We start from the raw sequence: 20,431 nt of genomic DNA on the forward strand, positions 1-20,431 counted from the left end.
AGTCAGAGAGCTTTTATGGGATGACAAATTACCCAAGAGAATGAAATTAACATTATATAAACAGTATTTCATACCATTTGTAACATACGGACTAGAAAATTGGTAACTAATAAGAGACAAGATAGTAAGATCCAAGCAGCATAAATGATTTTTCTAAGAACTTTGGTTAAAAAGACAAGAAGAGATAGAATTCATTAAAATCAGAGAAGAGCTAAATATAGAACCGATAGTAAAGAAGATAAAGAAAGCAAGATTGAGATGGTTCGGACATGTAAAAAGAATGGGAAGGAATAGATAGCAGGAAAGGAATTGGAAAGAGAAATTAAGGGAAAGAGACCAGTTGGAAGACTGAGAAGAAGGTGGATGGATCAGATCTGGAAGGATATTAGAGAAGCTGGATTGGATGTGGCAGAAGTAATGGAGCAGGAAAAGTGGAAGGACAGAAAGGAGTGGAGGAGGCTTGTTAACCACACCCGGGCGACTGGAAGGGGACATTGACTATGATGGTGAATAAAAATGAATAAATGACCAAGCAAGTTGGCCATGTGGTTAGGGTCATGCAGCTGTGGGCTTGCCTTCAGGAGACAGTGGGTTAAAAAACCCTGTCAGCAGCCCTGAAGATTGTTTTCCATGGTTTTCGATTTTCACACCAGTGAAATGCTGAAGCTGTACCTTACAAAAGGTCACAGCCACTCCCCACTCATAGCCCTCTCCTATCTCATTGTCACCGTAAGAAATATCTGTGTCTGTGTGATGTAATGAAAACTGTAAAATAATAATAATCATAATCATAATATCTGTAAATAAAATGTCAAACGGTATTTCAATACTCTCTCTGTTCAGTCTTTGGTATTTCAATACTCTCTCCATTCAGTATTTTACTACAAACTTTCCCTTCCCTTCGTCGGACTCTTTCATGTGCCCGTGCTCTGCTTCAAGTGCATCTCTGTCAGTCGGCTGCACTTAGGCTCGCTGGCTAGCATTGCATCTTTTCCCAAGTGCTAAGAATTTTTGCAGAACATCAACTACTGCCAACCGTAGCCTATATGATATGTTGCTCTCTTTATTAAATGTTCTTTTTCTCTGTGAAATAAAGACTTTAAAATGCGGAGTACAATGTCCGGTCAGAAAATAATGCATTGTTCTTTTAGTAACTAGACTCACAGTTCAGAATACGAAACGTCTATTAACAAGTGTCGGCACACATTCAACGGAACTGTACGCAGATTGTTTTTATTGAGGATGAGGATAAACAAAGCACCCTGTCTCATAAAGCTTTGTTTTTTGAAGCATCAACGTAGCTGACATGTACGGAACGAGTGGAGTTTCTGTTCACACAACACAACACAACACAACACAACACAACACAATACAAGAAGCAATCTCACTGCTTCAAAACAGTGAAGTATTGTTGCATCGAGGCATCGAGATTGTTTTGATTGTGAGATGAATCTTCATGGAACAGAAAGGACATGTTTTAGCCTCCTTGAGCCATCTTCAGCAACATTACATAATACGAAGGAACAAACTGCAAATATTATCTGAAACAGAATGTTACATCATAATTCTTACATTAGTCCAGGCTATTATGTGAAACATATTTAAGGGGATTTTACCCCTATTTATCCCCTTTAGGATACCTCATTTATTTGAATTTACAGCCTAAAGTCCTCTCCATATGTCAGGAAATGATATTTCTCAAGATGATTTAAAAATAATCCTTAATCACTGAAAGTGAGAAAAATACATTCCCTCACATTCATCTTCATTCAATTAATTAAACTGCATTGCTTCATGTGTTTTGAACTTGTATCATGGTAATCTGTAGAGGTATGATTTAATGTGTTTTGGACTTGTATCACGGTAAACTATAGAGGTATGATTTAATATGTTCATCTGCTTTTCTCAAAGTATTTTTCCTTCTTGAATTTCTTGTCATGTGGCCAGCAATTCATTATGGTTGAGAAGTTCTTGCCAAACTATTTAGTACATATGTCAGTATGTAATTTTCTGCTTCATATCTGAAGAGCGGTCAATGTTTTGAAACTTTATTTTTATTATTTAAATTACCAGAAAAATGCAAGAAGTTCTAACAAACATGGCAAAATTTAATTTATATTAGATCAAAAAGAAAATTGTAAAATATTAATTCATAGGTTCAATCTTATTATCCCGGTGATGGTTTTATTTTTAACACGTTCAATGCGGATCACGCGCCGAAATGTAAATCACAGGTTTTCCGCATGGTGAGAAAGACTCTAGTTGTCATCCCGCACATCGTGCACGTCCAGTCTACTAGCACATTCATCCGTAGCCATATCTGCGCATGAGTATTCCATTTCCTGTGTATTTCCTCTCCAGAATTGTCATCATACGTCATCATTCATTTATGGGATCTTTGAGCAGCAAGACCACTTCAATGCGAGCTAATACACTGCATTTTCTTTTTATTAATTCTTCAAGAGAATTACGAGTGGTTCCGCTTTTGAAATAAATAATTTCCACTACTGCAATATATTCAGTAAAAGAACTGAACTTGTAATTGTCGTTTATTCTTCCATCATATATGTGTATAACACGAAATAACTTCTAATTGTCATTTACTCCTCATCACATGTATATGTAACTTGAATTGACTGCATCGTGATGCTTATGTTATCATTTTATTTATATGTTTTTCTGATGGCCGACAATGTGGTTCCTTCAACATCACGAGACCTACCCAATTAGCCAAAGTATTTCATTTTTGTTATGTCTCTAACATACTTTATGCATGTGTTTGCTATCTGAGGTAAATAATGCACAGTGATCTACCGATGCACGTGGCGCGTGATCCATCTGGTGACCAGTATTACTTCTCGATTTCAACCACCGTGCGGGTCACGCACTAGGCACGTGAGTGGGATAAGTCCACGAGTTCAATAGAACTCGTCCTACCAATGTACAAAACTTCGATAATTACAACTTTTAAAGAGTCCCACAAAAATATTTTGCTCAGGTTGGCGGGTATGTCACCCTCTGCTAATACGCAGTGAACGTGTTAAAGGGTAAAATTGAAGGTGGTGGTGTTGATGTTTGTTGTTTAAAGAGGACTAACAGCTAGGTCATCGGTACCTAATTGTATGAGGTGCAACGAAATGACATGATAATTAAAACTTCAAAATGTATCCACTGACTAGAATCTAAAACAAACGATAATGAAACAATGACCATGAATCCAAAACAGTCAGTGGATCCGATTCACAATTCCTTATTTTCAGAGATGATGCTTGTTGTCCAAAAAGATCCAAAATCGAGGTCACTGGCCCCTCATGACAGTAATCATTGTTAAAACAGAACCATGCTTTCCTCCTACAATGGTATTAATCACAGGTAATGTTGACTCATGGTGTTTCTTGGATGGTGGTACTAATTACAGATAATGTAGACTTATGGTATGTCACACGCAATGGCACCACTCATTGGTAACACAAACCCATGAAGTATAGCACATAAAGCTGTTACATGCAATGCAGACCCACGGTGCTCCTTACATACTATGAGTAATTATGGGCACTGGTATTCCCGTGATGTTCAATCACTTAGTGGAACTAATCACAGGCCATCTATACTCATGGTTTTGCTCACATATTGAATCATAGGCAATGTAGACCCACGATGAATCACACATTATGGTAACACCCACAGACAACACAAACACATGGTGTTCCTCACATAATGGTACTACTCTCAGGCAACACAGACCCTTGGTGTTCCCCACATAGTGGTACTAATCATGGGCAACAGCCAAAACCCGTGGTGTATCTCGCATAGTGGTACTGATCACAGGCAATGTAAAACCATGGTGTTTCTCATAAAGTGGTACTACTCATAGGAAATGCAGACCCATTCTGAACTCAGAGGAAACAACCACTGGAATGCAATGTTGATAACTTAACCATAATAATAATAATAATCTGATTTGATCCTGTATTGACTTGTCTAAAACTATTTAATTAGTTTTTGTTGGGTCCACCTTGTCAATACACTTTTTATAACTGAAAATAAATAATAATTTTTAATTATAATAAATTACAATGAATAAATAATAATTTTCAATTATAAAAAGTATATTGACGAGGTGGATCAAACACAAAATATTTTAAATCTTTTTTTAATAGCAATGGAATGCACAGCACAATTATCACAAGTAATGCCCGGATCCATAGTGTTACTCACGTAATGGTACTGCTTCTATGTAATGCAGACCCATGATTTTGCACGCAAGGTGGTACTAGTCACAAGTAACGTCGACCCATAGTGTTCAGCACATAATGGTACTAATCAGAAGCAGTCTCATGATTCTATCGCCATCATCCCTTAGTTGCCCATTTTATTCGCCTCTTACGACAGGCAGGGGGTACCGTGGGTGTATTCCTTGTCTGCATCTCCCACCAACAGGGGGTGAAAGGGTAAAATTAACTAAACTGTTGCTTTATTGTATTTTATTTATTTTATATATATTAAATTCATGACTGATTCTGACAATGAGTATAGTTTCAAGACACACTGGTAGATCAACAAGTAAAAGTCTGTGGCCTCCTAGTTTTCACGCTTCATTTTAATTCACTACTTTGTCTTGAATTATATTTATCTCCATTACTCCAGATTTGGTTGATATCCTACTAGTTCCAGCATTCAGGTAAGATTATTGAAAAAGTACTTCTTTTATTGATCTTCCACTTAACGTTGGTTGCTTCCACCATCATAGTGTACTATTACCACTAGTATCAATTATTATTTATTACCCCGCATGAGAATAATTCCTCAAGTGAGATGGTAGTAGCAAAGTAATAAATAATAATTGGTACTAATGGTAATGAATGAATAAAGCTTAATTACCATTAATACCAATTATTATTTATTACTCTCCTACTCCCGTCTCAGCTTGAGGAATTATTCTCACAAATGCCTTCTGCAGTTCACTTCACGGTTCATATCATTCATTTTTCTTTGCGAAATTAAAGACTGCAAATATGATGACAAATATTTCACATCCTTGCAGTTTTGGCCTGTAACAAGAAACCTTACTGTATGAGGAAAATGAACAGAGAGATCATCATAACTGATTTCCTGAGCAATATTTTGTTTCACCTCCCTATATTACTCATCAAATGTTTCCTTATCCATCAAAAAAATTCAAATATATCAAATATCAAAAGTTTGTAATCATAAACATACTATAAAAGGTGAGTGTGTATCCAGCTTTAACAGTTTCTCCACACATCATTAAGTCTAACTATGTGTTAGCACCTGTGTACTTCTGAACTACCTCATGTAGGAAAGTCTGAACATGTAATAAGCAATGTCTACCCCTCTCGTAGACTTAGCACCTACTGAATATCTGAAAACGAGTCCTTTTATGGTCTGAAACCACATCGATCTTCATCCAACTTACTCTCAATCACTGGTTGCACCCTCCCTTCCAAAATGCCAGTGAACAGCTTGCCTGGTGTTGAAATGAATGAAATACCTCTTTAGTTGTGATCCTTCCTGTTCCCTTACTTATAAATTGGTGCAATTACTGCTTTCTTTCGAACAGAAGGTACCTTACTAACGTTCCTCGCTAATCTTATTACTCTCTGAAACCATTTCACCCCAGCCTTCCCACTATATTTCACCATTTCAGGTCTAATTCCATCTATTCCTGCTGCTTTATGACAATGGAGTTTATTACCACCCGTTCCACTTTCTTAAGTGTAACTTCACGGAAAAAAATTTTCCTCCTCCCTTTGAGCTTGGTTGTTCACAACATCAACAGAAAGATTTCCTTTTATGCTGAGAATATTTCCAAAATATTTCTTCCACCTGTCCAGAGATAGCCTAGGATCTACTATGAGTTCACCTGAATTACCCAAAACACTATTAATTTTTTCCCTCCCTTTCAAAGATTCATCATTACTGTACAGCAGTCCGACTCGTTGGCTGAATGGTCAGCGTACTGGCCTTCGGTTCAGAGGGTCCCGGGTTCGATTCCTGGCTGGGTCGGGGATTTTAACCTTAATCGGTTAATTCCAATGGCCCTGGGGCTGGGTATTTGTACTGTCCCCAACATCCCTGCAACTCACACACCACACATAACACTATCCTCCACCACAATAACTCGCAGTTACCTACACATGGCAGATGCCGCCCACCCTCATTGGAGGGTCTGCCTTACAAGGGCTGCACTCGGCTAGAAATAGCCACACGAAATTATTATTACTGTACAGCAAAGTTTCTCTGAGACTTGACCAAGCCTTTTTACATTATTAGCAAAATCTCCAATGACATCTATGTGGACTCAAAAATTATTTGATTCACTTTGTTTCTTTCGTCTATATACAATTCCCTGTTTCCATCAGTCCTCGTTTGGAGCCATTTCTGATATGTCTTCCTTTTACACATACAAGCTGCCCTTCACTTCATCAATCCAATATGATTTTAATTTTATACCACTTTTATACAGTTGTTCATAGGCATTCACTTGCTGTTTCTACTACAGCATCCCTGTATGCCACCCATTGACTTTTTCTATCCGGAACCTGCTTATTCTCCATTGTTTAAACTTTTTGCTGAAAATATCTCTGCAATTCTCTCTAATTATGCATCCTGGAGATTTTCTGCTCTTATTCATCAGCAGAATTATTTTATTTTCTCTATCCTAAGCCTAGAGATACTTAGTTCACTACAGATTAGATAGCAGTCTGCAACATCTAAAATTTTCCAGAATACATGCACATTCCTAACAGATTTCCAAAATTCAATGTTGAATATAATAAAGTCTGTTATGGATATGGTGCCCATACCCTCCCATGTGTAGTGGTAACTGCTTAGCACAGAAGTCCAGAAAATGCTTCTCATTCCTATTAGCTTCCAAATCTTTCCTACATTTACTGATCTCCTTCTCACCTCGCATCCCTCAGTTCTACAGTTATATTTCTAACTACAGCATTGAAATCACCCATTAGCACTATCCTATACTTGCTGTTGACCTTGACTACACTGTAACTCAGTGTTCCATAAAGCTTGTCAACATCATCGTCATCAATCACATGGTGAACACACTGAGACAATTCTTGTCCTAATTCCTTCAACTGCTAAATCTACCCATATCATTTGCTCATTTACGTGCCTAAAGAAACTATGCTGCATGTAATAATATTCCTGGTGAACAGCCCTTCCCTTTTCAACACTAGTTGAGAACAATTTATGATCTCCAATCTCTTCCTCATTATCGCCCCTTACCTGAACATCATTAACTACTAACACATCCAGCTGCATCCTCTTTGCTGAGTCATTCAATTCTACTTTCTTTCTTCCATTAGCTCCTTTAATATTGACAGGTCCCCTTCAAATTCCATTTTGTTCACTAAGTTGTTTCCGAGGAGAACCTCACCTCTCAAATGGAAGTGGAACTCCATTACTCTAAAAGTTCTGAGGCTTGTTGAAAATATTCAGAGCATATGCAGTAAACATTCCGTGAAGCAGTATGCTACAGTACTTATTTATTTATTTTATGCCTTTGTATGTGGCGAGTTAGGGCTCACGGCCCTCTCTTGTACTTAACCACAATATATAGCACATAGTCACATGATTTGGAAAATTAACATTGTTAACAGTCTCTAGAAACTACCCAAATTAATGGAGTAATGTTATAACATATTATAATAGTTATTTTTAATGTTTAATATTATCTATCTACATCACCTAGCCCTAAATCATACTTGCACTCATCATACACACTAACAGTCATACAAACTGATCACATATCTATGAGGAAATCTCGACAAGACCGTTTAAATGAGGCTATTGAAGTGCTATTACGTATACTGACAGGGAGAGTGTTAAAAATAGCCTTGCCGCTGACACTTGGAAAGAGTGGCTGTATACAGATGAATGATTAACCGGTATCATAAGGGTAGATATTGATCTGGTATTATGTCCATGGATAGATGAGAGAAAGTTAAAATATGAGCATAGATATTCAGGTGTAGATTCGTTCAGAAGTCGAAAAATTAGTGTCGCAGTATGTAGATTTCTAAATCTGTCGATTTTCAACCAGGATAGCTTCTTATAATCGGTCAATTTTCAGCTAAGACAGCTTCTCATAATCAGTTGATTTTCAGCTAGGATAGTTTCTTATAAGTCCCAGTGAAAATCACTCCTATAAACGGCCAGGACTTCTGGTGGATTGTACAGTCCTAGCCACCTAACTATAAGGAGAGCCATGACTCAGAATATGTTGAAGATTATTACTCTTACTCCAAAGCAACTGGTATCCCAACTCACAGGGTCACTTACTTGTCCACTCAGTCGTTGCCCATGGTTGATAAAATAGCAGATGATTACGGTAACCCACACCATACAACAGCTCATCAGTTTGACACATTAACTCTAATGTATTTACCTGTGATGGTCCTGGCTCTGCCAACTCTGGTATGTTTTCTTCTTTCAGTAGTACCATTGCTATCTCATGTTCAAAGTGTTCCTGCAGGAAATAAAATATATTAGGTATAGTCTTAAAACACATGTAACAGTCTATGTTAAGAAGGGATGTTTTCATCTGGACACCATGGATTGAGAAAGATCTTTCATGCTGATGATGAATTATAGGCCTCCCTTAACTAGCAGCTATTGTTACAAAATAACAATAGATATTCTAGGCCTCCCTTTACAAGCAGCTATCGTTACACAATAACAATAGATATTTTAGCCCCCCTCTATGAGCAGTCATTGGTACACAATAACAATAGATATTCTAGACCTCCCTCTATGAGCAGTCGTTGTTACACAATAACAATAGCTATTCTAGGTTTCCTCTATGAGCAGTCATTGTTACAAAGCAACAATAAATATTCCAGGCCTCCCCTTATAAGCAGCCGTCATTATAATCGTAAATACTAACTCTTAAGAGAATATGTATATTGGTCCACCTTTCAATACAATTTAAATCTTAGACTAAATTTTAATATTTAATTCAGTCATGTGAAAGATTTTTCTTCCAGTACATGTTTCAGCCCTCACTGAGCCATTTTCAGATGGCTTGAGCAACTGTCCAAGACAAATACTACTTGAACTATATAAAAACATACAAAAGTGATGATAATGAGTCATGAATGCTCAAAAAGTTCTTCATAATGCAATTTAGAGTGTCTATCTTACGATGTCTTCTTCTTACAATCTTGATAAAAAAAGTTAACAATATTTTGCCAGTATGTTCCAGTCATAAAATGGGCTGAATATTTATCAAGTTGAGTTGTGGGGAACTCCTCTTGTTTAAAGGTGATTGAAACATTTTTATTCATAAGACAGAGATTTTGATGGAAAATATCAACATGGAAAAATCAAGTGTCAGAATTACTGGCAGCTCTTATGCCTGTTGGGGTCTAGAAAGAAAAGTGAATAAGTATGTTGGTGGAAATTGAGAAAACAAGGCTAAAAGAAATTGAGTACATGATGATACAAAGTACTCAATCTCCACCCATTCTTCAGCTTCTTTGAGCAGGCTCTGTCCTGTCCACACTATATCACGCTATGTTGGCGTTTGACTGAACACTGGCAGGCAGCAGTAGAGAGCTATTTATTATTAGGAGAAGGGAGGGGAATAGCAGGGAGCAGGTTGTGAACTAGAGGGGAAGCAATAGCTTGCCTGCAACATGCTCTGACTGTTTTGTTAGTTCTTGATTCTGACATGATATTTACGATATATTTATTACGAAGGTAATCCCTAAAATAAAGTCTCCTATTTTTTTTATAAATACAGGGTCCACCAGAAAAATGTATACACTCTTTACAGAACAAAAACTATTTATTGTGTGTTTTTTTTTACATTTAAATTTTGATTCCACATGTAGTACTATATTCAGTTAAACATATGGTTACATGAGATGTTCAAAATGTTCACCGTTGGCTGCCAGACACATTCGCAGAACGACAAGCGGTCGCTGCAACTACGTCTGTCAGTGTTTGAATGGGGATCTCTGCACATGCCGCTGTAATCTCCTGGCAAAGAGCCTCCAGCATGCATGGCTTACATTGATAGACTTGATTTTTCACAGTTCCCCACAAGTAAAAGTCCATAGGGGTAAGATCTGGTGACCGTGAAGGGAACTCAATGGGCCCTCATCGTCCAATCCAATGCCCTGGCAGATTGTCATCCAGGAAAGCTCGTACTGCTACATGGTAGTGGGGTGGCGCCCCATCCTGTTGGTAGAAGACTTCATCATAGGTTCCATAAAGCGCACGTACAGCTGGTAAAATTAATGTGCGTAACATTTCCAAGTACACTGCTCCAGTGACAGTAACATCAAAGAAAAAGGGTCCTCCTAAGCCCCTCGATGACAGTCCACACCAGACATTAATCCCTGGTAGATTGACCGCCTTGTCCACATGAACAGGTGGATTTTCCGGAGCCCAGTAGACACAGTTATGTCAATTCACTGTTCCGTTAAGTTTAAAATGGGCTTCATCAGACCACACTAACTTCATCACAAATTGTTCATCTTTGGTGACCATTTGCTGAAACCATTCGCAAAATTGCATTCGAGGATCGGGATCGTCCTCATTAAGCGCATGCAGTAATCGTGGGATGTAAACTTTCCACTTAGCTGTTTTCAAAATTCGTCGTACACTTGTACTGCTAATCCCCACTTCCCATGCACATTGCGTAGCAGACTTCTGTGGAGAATTAGCAAAACTTTCCAACACGTGAGTCAACGAAGCAGGACTGGTAGCCGTGCGCATTCTTCCCGATCTTCCTTTGTGAATATCACAAATCGTTCCATGCATCTCAAACTTCCCAGTAATGCATTCAATTGTTAGACGTGTTGGGGGTTCTGTTTCAAACTCATTCTTCCACTGACGTTGCACTTCAATGGCATTATCAATCATGATAAACCACTTCAGAACGTACTTTCGTTACTCGAACGTCAAGTGTGCTCCAGCCATTTTGTTTTCCACTATCGTCTGTTGAGCGAAAGACCATACTACAACATTTAAAAACAATTATAACAGTTGACAATGTCCATATCCTGATATTGTCCAACAAAGAGTGTATACATTTTTCTGGCGGACTCTGTACATAGAACTGTTTATTTCTACAATGGTTTACATCATTTTACAGCTTGAACATTTAGCTATTTTTCTACATAATCACCATTTTGGTTGACGCATTTTTGTAGATATTGTGATAGTTTTTGTATGCCTATGGCATACCAGCTAACTACCACAAAGTCGACCAACAACACCCCTTTTCGATCCCAAAACACAGTTGTCATGACTTTACTGGCAGACTGTGATTGCTTGAATTTCTGCGGCTTTGGCGAAGAGGGATATCGCCACTGGCGTGACTGTTGCTTGGTCTCAGGTGTAAAGTGGAACGCCCAGGTTTTGTCACCCGTGATAACTGAGTCCAAAAAGTTGTCCTGTTTGGCTGCAAAGCACAACTCACTATACACTACTGTTGATGGATTTCAATCGGTTCAGTATCTTTTGCAATCAAAATGCGAATAACTGCGCACATTTCGCACTTGGCAGTAACATACAACGGGAGCTCCATTCTCAATGGCTGCAAAGCCAAGACTGAGTGCCTCAGCATGACGTGCGCATGTTTATATGCAAGTCTGGGAAACACACTTCACAATATTGTTACCAACAGCCACACGGACAGAGTTCTGTATTTATAAAAAAATAGGAGTCCTTATTTTTGGGATTACCCTCATAGTTATTTATTATACTATTTATATATGATATATGGTTATCTGACATATTTATATTCATGATATTTATATCATTTATGATGTATTTATTTATAGAGCCTCCATGGCTCAGGCGGCAGGGCGCCGGCCTTTCAGTGTTGGGTTCTGTTGTTCAGATCCCGGTCACTCCATGTGAGATTCATGCTGGACGAAGCAGAGGTGGGACAGGTTTTCCGTCACCATTCATTCCAGGACACTCTCCAATATTTCATTTCATCTGTCAGTCATTAATCACTGCCCCAGAAGAGTGTGACAGGCTTTGACAGCTGGCACAATTCTTATCCTCACTGCTAGATGGGGCTTCATTCATTCCATTCCTGACCCAGTCAAATGACTGAAAAGAGGCTGTGGATTTTCATTCGATATATTTATTTGTGAAATTTATTAATTCATCAAAAAGGATGTTGATATTTTCAGAGATTTTGTAATGATTGAAGTTAGATTTAAGTCTTCGATCAAGATGTATATGGATGCCTTTAATGGCTATGTGTAAAACCAAGACTTGGACAGTTTACACATAGCGTGTCAGTGCTCAACTTGAGGAAACCCCTCAAGTGGCTGGAGGAGAGAATCATATTTCACCTTTCATAGACAAGGAATAGCATCTTTCTGTAGAAATTTTGTACCCACATTCTGTACTGACACCCACATTTTACCAAATACTCTGCATGACCAAAGGTCTAACTGTAACAGTTCAAATCATGTTGCAAACATTCCTCTGTATTATTATTATTTTATCTGTATTATTATTATTATTATTATTATTATTATTATTATTATTATTATTATTATTATTATTATTATTGTTACTGTAACTATTATTATTGTTTGATCTTATTTCGCTATGTATGAATTTATTATCGCTCGCTTCATTGTATTTACCGTAATTTATTATGTATATGTGTGTATGTTAGCATTAAAATTATCAAATCAAATCAAATCAAATCAAAATCTGTTTATTTGCAAATGAGGTGTCTACCTCGGTGGCAAATGGTACACTAAAATACATTATTGTCAAGCACTAAATAATAAATTAACAAGAGAAGAAAATTTTTCCTATAATACAATATTATACAATTTACGCTAACAATTTTTTCTATTAAACACACAGCTCATCCTTAATAAATTTATATTGTTTACAAAATTCTACTTATAATATCTCCTGTACTACTTACAAATATAGTCAACTGATATACAGTATGTGGAATTACTTCAAATGATACTATACAACTGGTATAACATTAATATTTACATTGCATTTATTTATTTACTATTTTTTTTTTTTTTTTACCCGTTCTGGATCCTAAGTAGCATAACGACCTGCTGCGTCTTAACCAGAGCCCCTTTTGCCACCACTTTTCAGAGTTCCTGAAGGGCCTTCACAGCTACCGTAGCGGTCCCAGGGCCCTCGAAGTCCCCACTGTACTTCACCCCTACAGGCAGTCCCCTACTTTGGCTGTCCAAACTCCTTAGACCAGGGGATGGAATTAATTTATTCACACACATTTTTTTTTATTTACAATAACCTGCACTGGTCGAATGCCCTCTAACACTTCATTTATTTTCTCTGTTGCTGTTTATTCTCTTCTTGAATATCTGTACAGATTTTGGAAAAGGATCAAACACTACCCCTGGTAAACTGTTCCACTCCTTCACACCCTTCCCAATGAATGAAAATTTACCCCAATCGCTTCTGCTAAAATTCCTTCTAATTTTATATTTGTGGTCAGTCCTGCCGATATAATTATTTTCCAACTGAAGCCTCTCACGGATATCTCCCCATGCTTCTTCTCCTGTATAGGCTCTATATAATCCTATAAGTCTAGTTTTCTCCCTTCTCTTACTTAAAGTTTCCCACCCAAGTTCCTTTAACATTTCTGATACACTACTCTTTCTCCTGAAATCCCCTGTTACAAATCTTGCTGCTTTCCTCTGCACACTATCTATTTCTTTTATTAGGTATTCTTGGTGAGGATCCCAAACACTGTTTGCATATTCCAATAATGGACGAACCATACTCAAGTAACTTTTTTCTTTTAATTCTTTGTTGCATCCTTTAAGTAGCCTCATTATGACATGTAATGATCTGTATGCTTTCCCAACAATGTCATCCACATGACCCTTCCAGTGCAAATTACTTTCAAATCTCACACCTAAGTATTTGCACTTCCCATCTTTTGGGATAACTAGCTCATCCAAAGTATATTCAAATTCAGTTTTAAAGCTCCTGTTTGTAAAAGTTGTAATAGTTGATTTGCCTCCATTAACCTTCATATTATTTTCTTCAACCCATTGTTGGATACTTTCAAGGTCCCTTTGTAATTCTGAACAATCCTCAATGTTGTTTATTTCTCTATAAACAATTATGTCATCTGCATACAATCTTATTTTTGATGTTATATTGTTCCCTAAATCATTTGTGTATATTAAGAAAAGTAACGGACCGATTATACTACCCTGTGCAATTCCCTTCCAAACTTTCTCTTCCTGAGATACATTATTTCTTACTTTGACTTTCTGAACCCTTGAATTTAGAAATGCTTTTATCCAACGTGTAACCCTTACGTCCAATCCTATTCCCTCCAATTTCTTTAATAATATTCCATGTTCCACTCTATCAAAGGCTTTGGAAAGATCTATGGCTATGCAATCTAACTGACCTCCTGAATCCAACTGATCTGATATGTCCTGCTGAAATCCCACCAGTTGTGCCTCACAAGAAAATTTCTTTCTAAATCCATACTGGCTCCTCATGAACCAATTTTTATCATCACATATCCCTCTGATGTACTTCGATATTAAACTCTCCAGAATTTTACAAACTATACTGGTCAGGCTGATTGGTCTGTAGTTCTCTGGTTTCCTTTTATCACCCTTTCCTTTATAAATTGGTATTATTATAGATTCCTTCCATTCCTTTGGTATTACACTATTATTTATGACATAGTCAAAGAGAAATTTTAAATAGGGCACTATGTACCACCCCATTGTCTTTAATACCTCCCCAGTAATTTGATCACTTCCTGCTGCTTTTCCTTGCTGAAGCAATTGGATTTCTCTGAAAATATCTTTGTTTGTGAATGAGAAGCTTCTTGTTTCCCTCTGTCTCTCTCCCTCTCTATCTTCTCTTTTAGTTTCCAACTCTTGACAATCATCTACTGAATCTTTAAATTCCCTACTAAATAGGTTTGCTTTCTCAGTATCTGTTAAATAGTGTTCACCCCCTTCTCCCACCATTGTAGGAATTTGGATTCCTTTTCCTTTTTGATTCCTGATATATGAATACAGCTTTTTCCATTTCCCTTTGTGGTCATTACCCTCTTGAAGTATGCCATTCATATAATTCTCTTTGGCTTCCTTTATCACTCTATTCAGTTCCCTCATTAGTTGTTTTCTAGTTTCTCTACTCTCCCTACCCTCTTTGATTTTCCTGTTTACTATTCTACATTTTCTTTTTAATTTTCTTATTTCCCTTGTATAATAAACAGGGTCTGAGGTCATTTTACCCTTCTTAACAGGTACAAATCTCTTCTCTCCTTCCCAAATAATTCCTTTAAATTTAGCCCAGAGTGTATCCACGTTACTCCCTTCACTTATCCAACAACTGAATTGTGATTTAAGGTAAGTCCCAAATTCATCAACTTTAGTTTTTCTGTACAATTTCTTGTCTTTTGTAACCCTCTTATTAAGCCTTTTTGGTACGAGTCCTACATCCATTATTACAGCCTTATGGTCTCCTATTCCTTCAATTACCTCAGTTTTATCAACAATTTCCCAAGGTTTAACCAAGAATACATCTAGTAAGTTATTGAGACGAGTCGGTTCTTGTACTACTTGTGTAAATCCTCCCTCCCAAATTAACTTATTTGCCAGTTTCTGTTCATGGGCTTCACTTGCAGCTCCTTTCCATTCAACTTCAGGCAAATTTAGATCTCCCCCAATTATTACCATATCATTATTATTGTTTTTACGAGTATAATCTATTATTTTTTCAAAGATTTCCATGTCTCTTTCCTCTCTTCCAGGCCTGTATGTTCCTATAATTCCCACCTCCTTCATATTATCACAAACTAATTTTATCCCTAATATTTCATCCCTTTCATCGGTAAACCATTCATGTGAACAGTAAGTTTCCTTTACCAGAATAAACACCCCCCCTCCCTTTTTATCTCCTCGGTCTCTACGATAGACTGTGTACCCTTCTGGAAATACTTCTCTATTACCCACCCCTTCTTTCAACCACGATTCCACTCCTATCACCACATCAGTCTCATAAGATTCCAACAATGTACCGAATTTTAATTGTTTATTTACTACACTTTGACAGTTTACCAAGAGCAATCTCAGACCCCCTTCCTCCCTAAAACTTGACTGTTGCAATTGGGTAACTTGAAATTCCTTAGTATCCTGAGTTTCTTTTTCTAGTTGACTGAGCCAGCTTGAAGTACAGCTGGCTCTTTCTACTAGTTTTCCTGGTCAGTATTATAACTCAAGGGAGTTGCCTGTTTTACAGTACATATCTTAAGATTAATCAAATCTAGAACAATATTTGCTATCTTTCGTTTACCTGAATTGTTTAGATGGAGGCCATGTTTTGTATAACAGTATCTCTCAAAACTGCTGCATTCAATAATCTGAGAATTCCGAAAATGTTTACAAATTTTAACAATATCTGTATTGACCTTGTCCACTTCAATGTTCACACACGAGTCTCTACTCAAATCATGCCTGTGGGGCACGTTCACTACAAAAACGTTAGTGTGGGTCAGCTTCCCTAGTGTATGTTTAAGTTGTGATCTTACATTCTTGGCGTCGTTGCGAGCTACGTCGTTCGTCCCACCGATGATAAGCACTGCATCGCCGCTCCCGAAGTTCCTAGTTGCTGCTTCTACGTTTTGCACTACACTGCTGATAGAAGCTCGTGGATATATTTCTCCGGTTGCTGCTATATTCTCGTCGTTAATCACTCCCGCAATTCCCCTTCCTTGGCTATCACCAAACACAGCTACCTTCGCTGATTTAGGCCTAACTGGGTCTTGAATCTGAATTCTAGGCCTAAATTTTAAACTCGGCACGGCAACGGATCGCGATGATTTGGTTTCACGCGCGCGATCACTTTCTTCCAGGATTAAATTATTTAGGGCAGAAAACCTATTTCTAATGTTTATTTCTGGAAATTCAGTTGTAGATTTCTTCTTAGCCGGCCATCCACGAACTACTTGACACCACGTGCTCGAGTTTGTTACTTGTACCGGTATATCACTCGAAGAATGGTCAGTCCCAAATTCTAGCGATCGCAGTCTTTCTTTTAATTCTTGATTTTCAACTTTAAGAGTCTCATTGTCCCTTTTTTTTTTAGAGTAGAGTGAGAGTTGCTGCCTAATATCAGATATGGATATAGTATTTTGTGAAATAACTTTTAAAGACATTGCAACATATGGTGTAATACTGTTACGGTAACTGTTGAGTCGTAGGTTATGATTTTCATTTCCGTGTTGACATTTAACTAATAAGATAGAGTTTGAGGGATGTTCCACTATTCAACACATCGTGAAATAATATATTAAATTATAAGAAGACCGGTTTCGACTCCCTTGGAGTCATCATCAATTCTTGTTGAAAATCAAATCAAGGGGAATCTGATAACAATCATCATAATACAAAAATGATGTACCTATAGGCGATTGTATGGAAACACATCAATGTGATGTGAGTGCCATTGATTCTTGTTGGGGGAAGAGTCTTTGAAGGTCTGCCTGGCTGCGGTCTTTCATGTTTATTATACATCATTATGATGTTCTCAATAAGTCTCATCTGGAATTCTAATCAGGTATCCGGACCTCCTGACTTCTTGTACAACAAGTAGGCATTTAGGCAGCATATCATCACTCAGGTCAACTCCGCCCATTTGAAAGTTGTAGTCAATAGCCAACTTTGGTACTGTGGTTTCTTTCCCTCTCTCCCTACACAATACCATGGTATCATCATGCGTAATGCTTATGAGGTACATATTCTTTTTATCCTTCCACTTCATTATCATGAGTTCCCCTTTATAAACTGCCACTTTTTCTCCCTTCCTGAGTGTGTTGTTTTTGATTTCCGATGGAATGCCCTGATGTACCCATTGCAGCTGTCTCGTTATCACACAGCTTGTTGTACAAATCTGGGCTCGAGAACCATTTATCCATTGTGACGCAATACCCTTGCTTTAGAAGCGGTGCCATAAGTTGCAAAACAACTTTTGAACCATACGCTTCATTTTTCAGAGCGTCATCAAACTGGGTGTCTTTTCTTATATACACCAAGAAATTCCACACATAACCAGACTTAGATTCACACAGTTCAAAAGATTTGATACAAAATCTAGAGCACTTAGAAGGTATGAAAACTTTCCATGACAAACGTCCCTTCCGCGACATAAGAAACTCATCTACAGACACATTGTTTTCGGGTGTGTACACACTTCGGAATCTGCTATTCAAGTGGTCCAGAATAGGTTTCAATTATTAATTTCTTATTAATACAACTTCCCCCATGAGGAGGCTGCCACAAGGACAAAGTATGTTGACTACACAGTATTTTATCTTCTAAGTTACTGGTGAGTTTGCTAGTTTCTTCAGACCACATGTGGCTTCATCGTATGCTTCGTTATCGACAAAGGGTAAGAATTTGAGAAGGAGATGAAATCTTCTTTCAGAAAACAGCTCCAAAAATATTGGGATCTCTAATATCTGTCTATGAGAAAAGTAGCTCCTGTTGTCAGGTAGCTGATGAATGCCTTGCAAGGGAAAGAATGCAAGTAAAGATATAAATTCATCCTTATTCGTGTCAGTCCACTGATTGACTCTCGAATACAGTTTCAAGGTAGATGTGCTCTTTAAAACTGCTGAGCATACCAGTTAGTTTTCATACTTATTAGTTCCGCTAATTCAGGAGTGATAAACAATTGAAAATATTCTAGCGGATTATTTACATCTTCAATTTGTACATTTAGATCAGGGTGCACCGTAAATGTAAATCTCGGCAGAATATCACAACTAGGTCTATCAAGTTCACTTGAGTCGCTTTCACCATTCCACTCCTTATCTCCTGACATTTCAACATTAGTCTCACTATCAGATGACACATCACTCTCCAAATTGTCACAGTATAAGAAATCAAACAGTTATTCTTCTCGCAGACGTTTCCGAGCTCCGCTTGCACCTGTCATAATGCACTATTTACCACTCTCAGCAGTCTGGTGGTCAGTATTGGCTGCCTACCAGCTGGGCGCGGAACGAAAGCATTTTGCCCGGTCACATGAGTTTAGGAGAGTGCTGCTGTAGACAAAGCTCGAAACTAACATACATGCACACAGGAAAGCGATCTCAGAATCCTATGACAGAATAAGTCGTCATACCCATTGCCGAAAGATATTTACAATGTGATGACAGAATATTCCGTCATAGCCACTTAGGAAGCCATGCCACCATGACGATTTATTCCGTCATTACCGCTTGAAAAGTTAAGCGACTGCAGCTATAGAGTTCAGTCATTCTCATAGAGAGATATATATATATTGATGTTAAGTAACATTTCTCCTTTGGTTGAATATTTTAAGGAATGTCAATAGAGCTGTCACAGTATTTACAGGCAGATGACCAGGTCATGCTATACAAGTATTGAAGGATCACACTGGACAAACAAAGGTCAATAACTTTGCTACTTGCCTGGTTTCTAGAGATACAGTAACAATTTTTTAAATACTTTTTTTTACAATTTGCTTTATGTTGCACCGACACAGATAGGTCTTATGGTGAAGATAGGATAGGAAAGGGCTAGCAGTGGGAAGGAGGAGGCCATGGCCTTAATTAAGGTACATCTGCAGCATTTGCCTGGTTTGAAAATGGGAAATCACAGAAAGCCTTCTTCAGGGATTCCAACAGTGGGGTTTGAACCCACTATCGCCCAGATGCAAATTCACAGCTGTGTGCCCGTAACCACATGGCCAACTTGCCCAGTGACAATTAATTTAAATAGGAAACTTACCCATCACACTCTCCATATGATGGGCAAAGAAAATGCCGACGCTAACATGGAATAAGACTGAGACTCCCAAAAGTCTAATGTAATTTGTGTGATCTGAAATCAAAGGTGTAAGAATCCTTCCTGTCATCAGAGATCACTATGGCAGGTGTCCGACTCGTTGGCTAAACGGTCAGCGTACTGGCCTTCGGTTCAGAGGGTCCCGGGTTCGAATCCCGGCCGGGTCGGGGATTTTAACCGTAATTGGTTAATTCCAATGACACGGGGGCTGGGTGTGTGTGCTGTCTTCATCATCATTTCATCCTCATCACGACGCGCAGGTCACCTACGGGTGTCAAATAGAAAGACCTGCACCTGGCGAGCCGAACCCGTCCTGGGATATCCCGGCACTAAAAGCCATACGACATTTCACTATGGCAGGTATGTCATATCTTGATATGTTAAAGTTGTAAATATTTCCACCACATAAAGAGAGTTTTCACAATTTTATATTCCAATAAGATGGGATTGCATCTTACTGGTATACAGAAATGTCTGCCTACCTGGACGAGGAACTCTCAGACAGCTGGATTGGTTGCAGTACTGTGGATGACATGTTATTCAAATTTTCTTGTAGTTTGTCTTAGTTT

At 38.0% G+C, this 20,431-nt stretch overlaps 1 protein-coding gene across 1 annotated transcript in view; it reads right to left on the reverse strand.

The window, feature by feature from the left end:
* The window catches only part of LOC136875012 (zinc finger protein 155), a 69,005-nt gene that overhangs the window by 38,539 nt on the left and 10,035 nt on the right, over window positions 1–20,431 (reverse strand). Inside the window, exon 3 of the mRNA XM_067148728.2 lies at window positions 8,429–8,509. Within this exon, the coding sequence (XP_067004829.2) occupies window positions 8,429–8,509 (81 nt within the window). The remainder of the gene's footprint in view (window positions 1–8,428; window positions 8,510–20,431) is intronic.

The sequence above is a fragment of the Anabrus simplex genome, chromosome 5 (genome assembly GCF_040414725.1).
Source record: "Anabrus simplex isolate iqAnaSimp1 chromosome 5, ASM4041472v1, whole genome shotgun sequence".
Taxonomy (NCBI): Eukaryota; Metazoa; Arthropoda; class Insecta; order Orthoptera; family Tettigoniidae; genus Anabrus; species Anabrus simplex.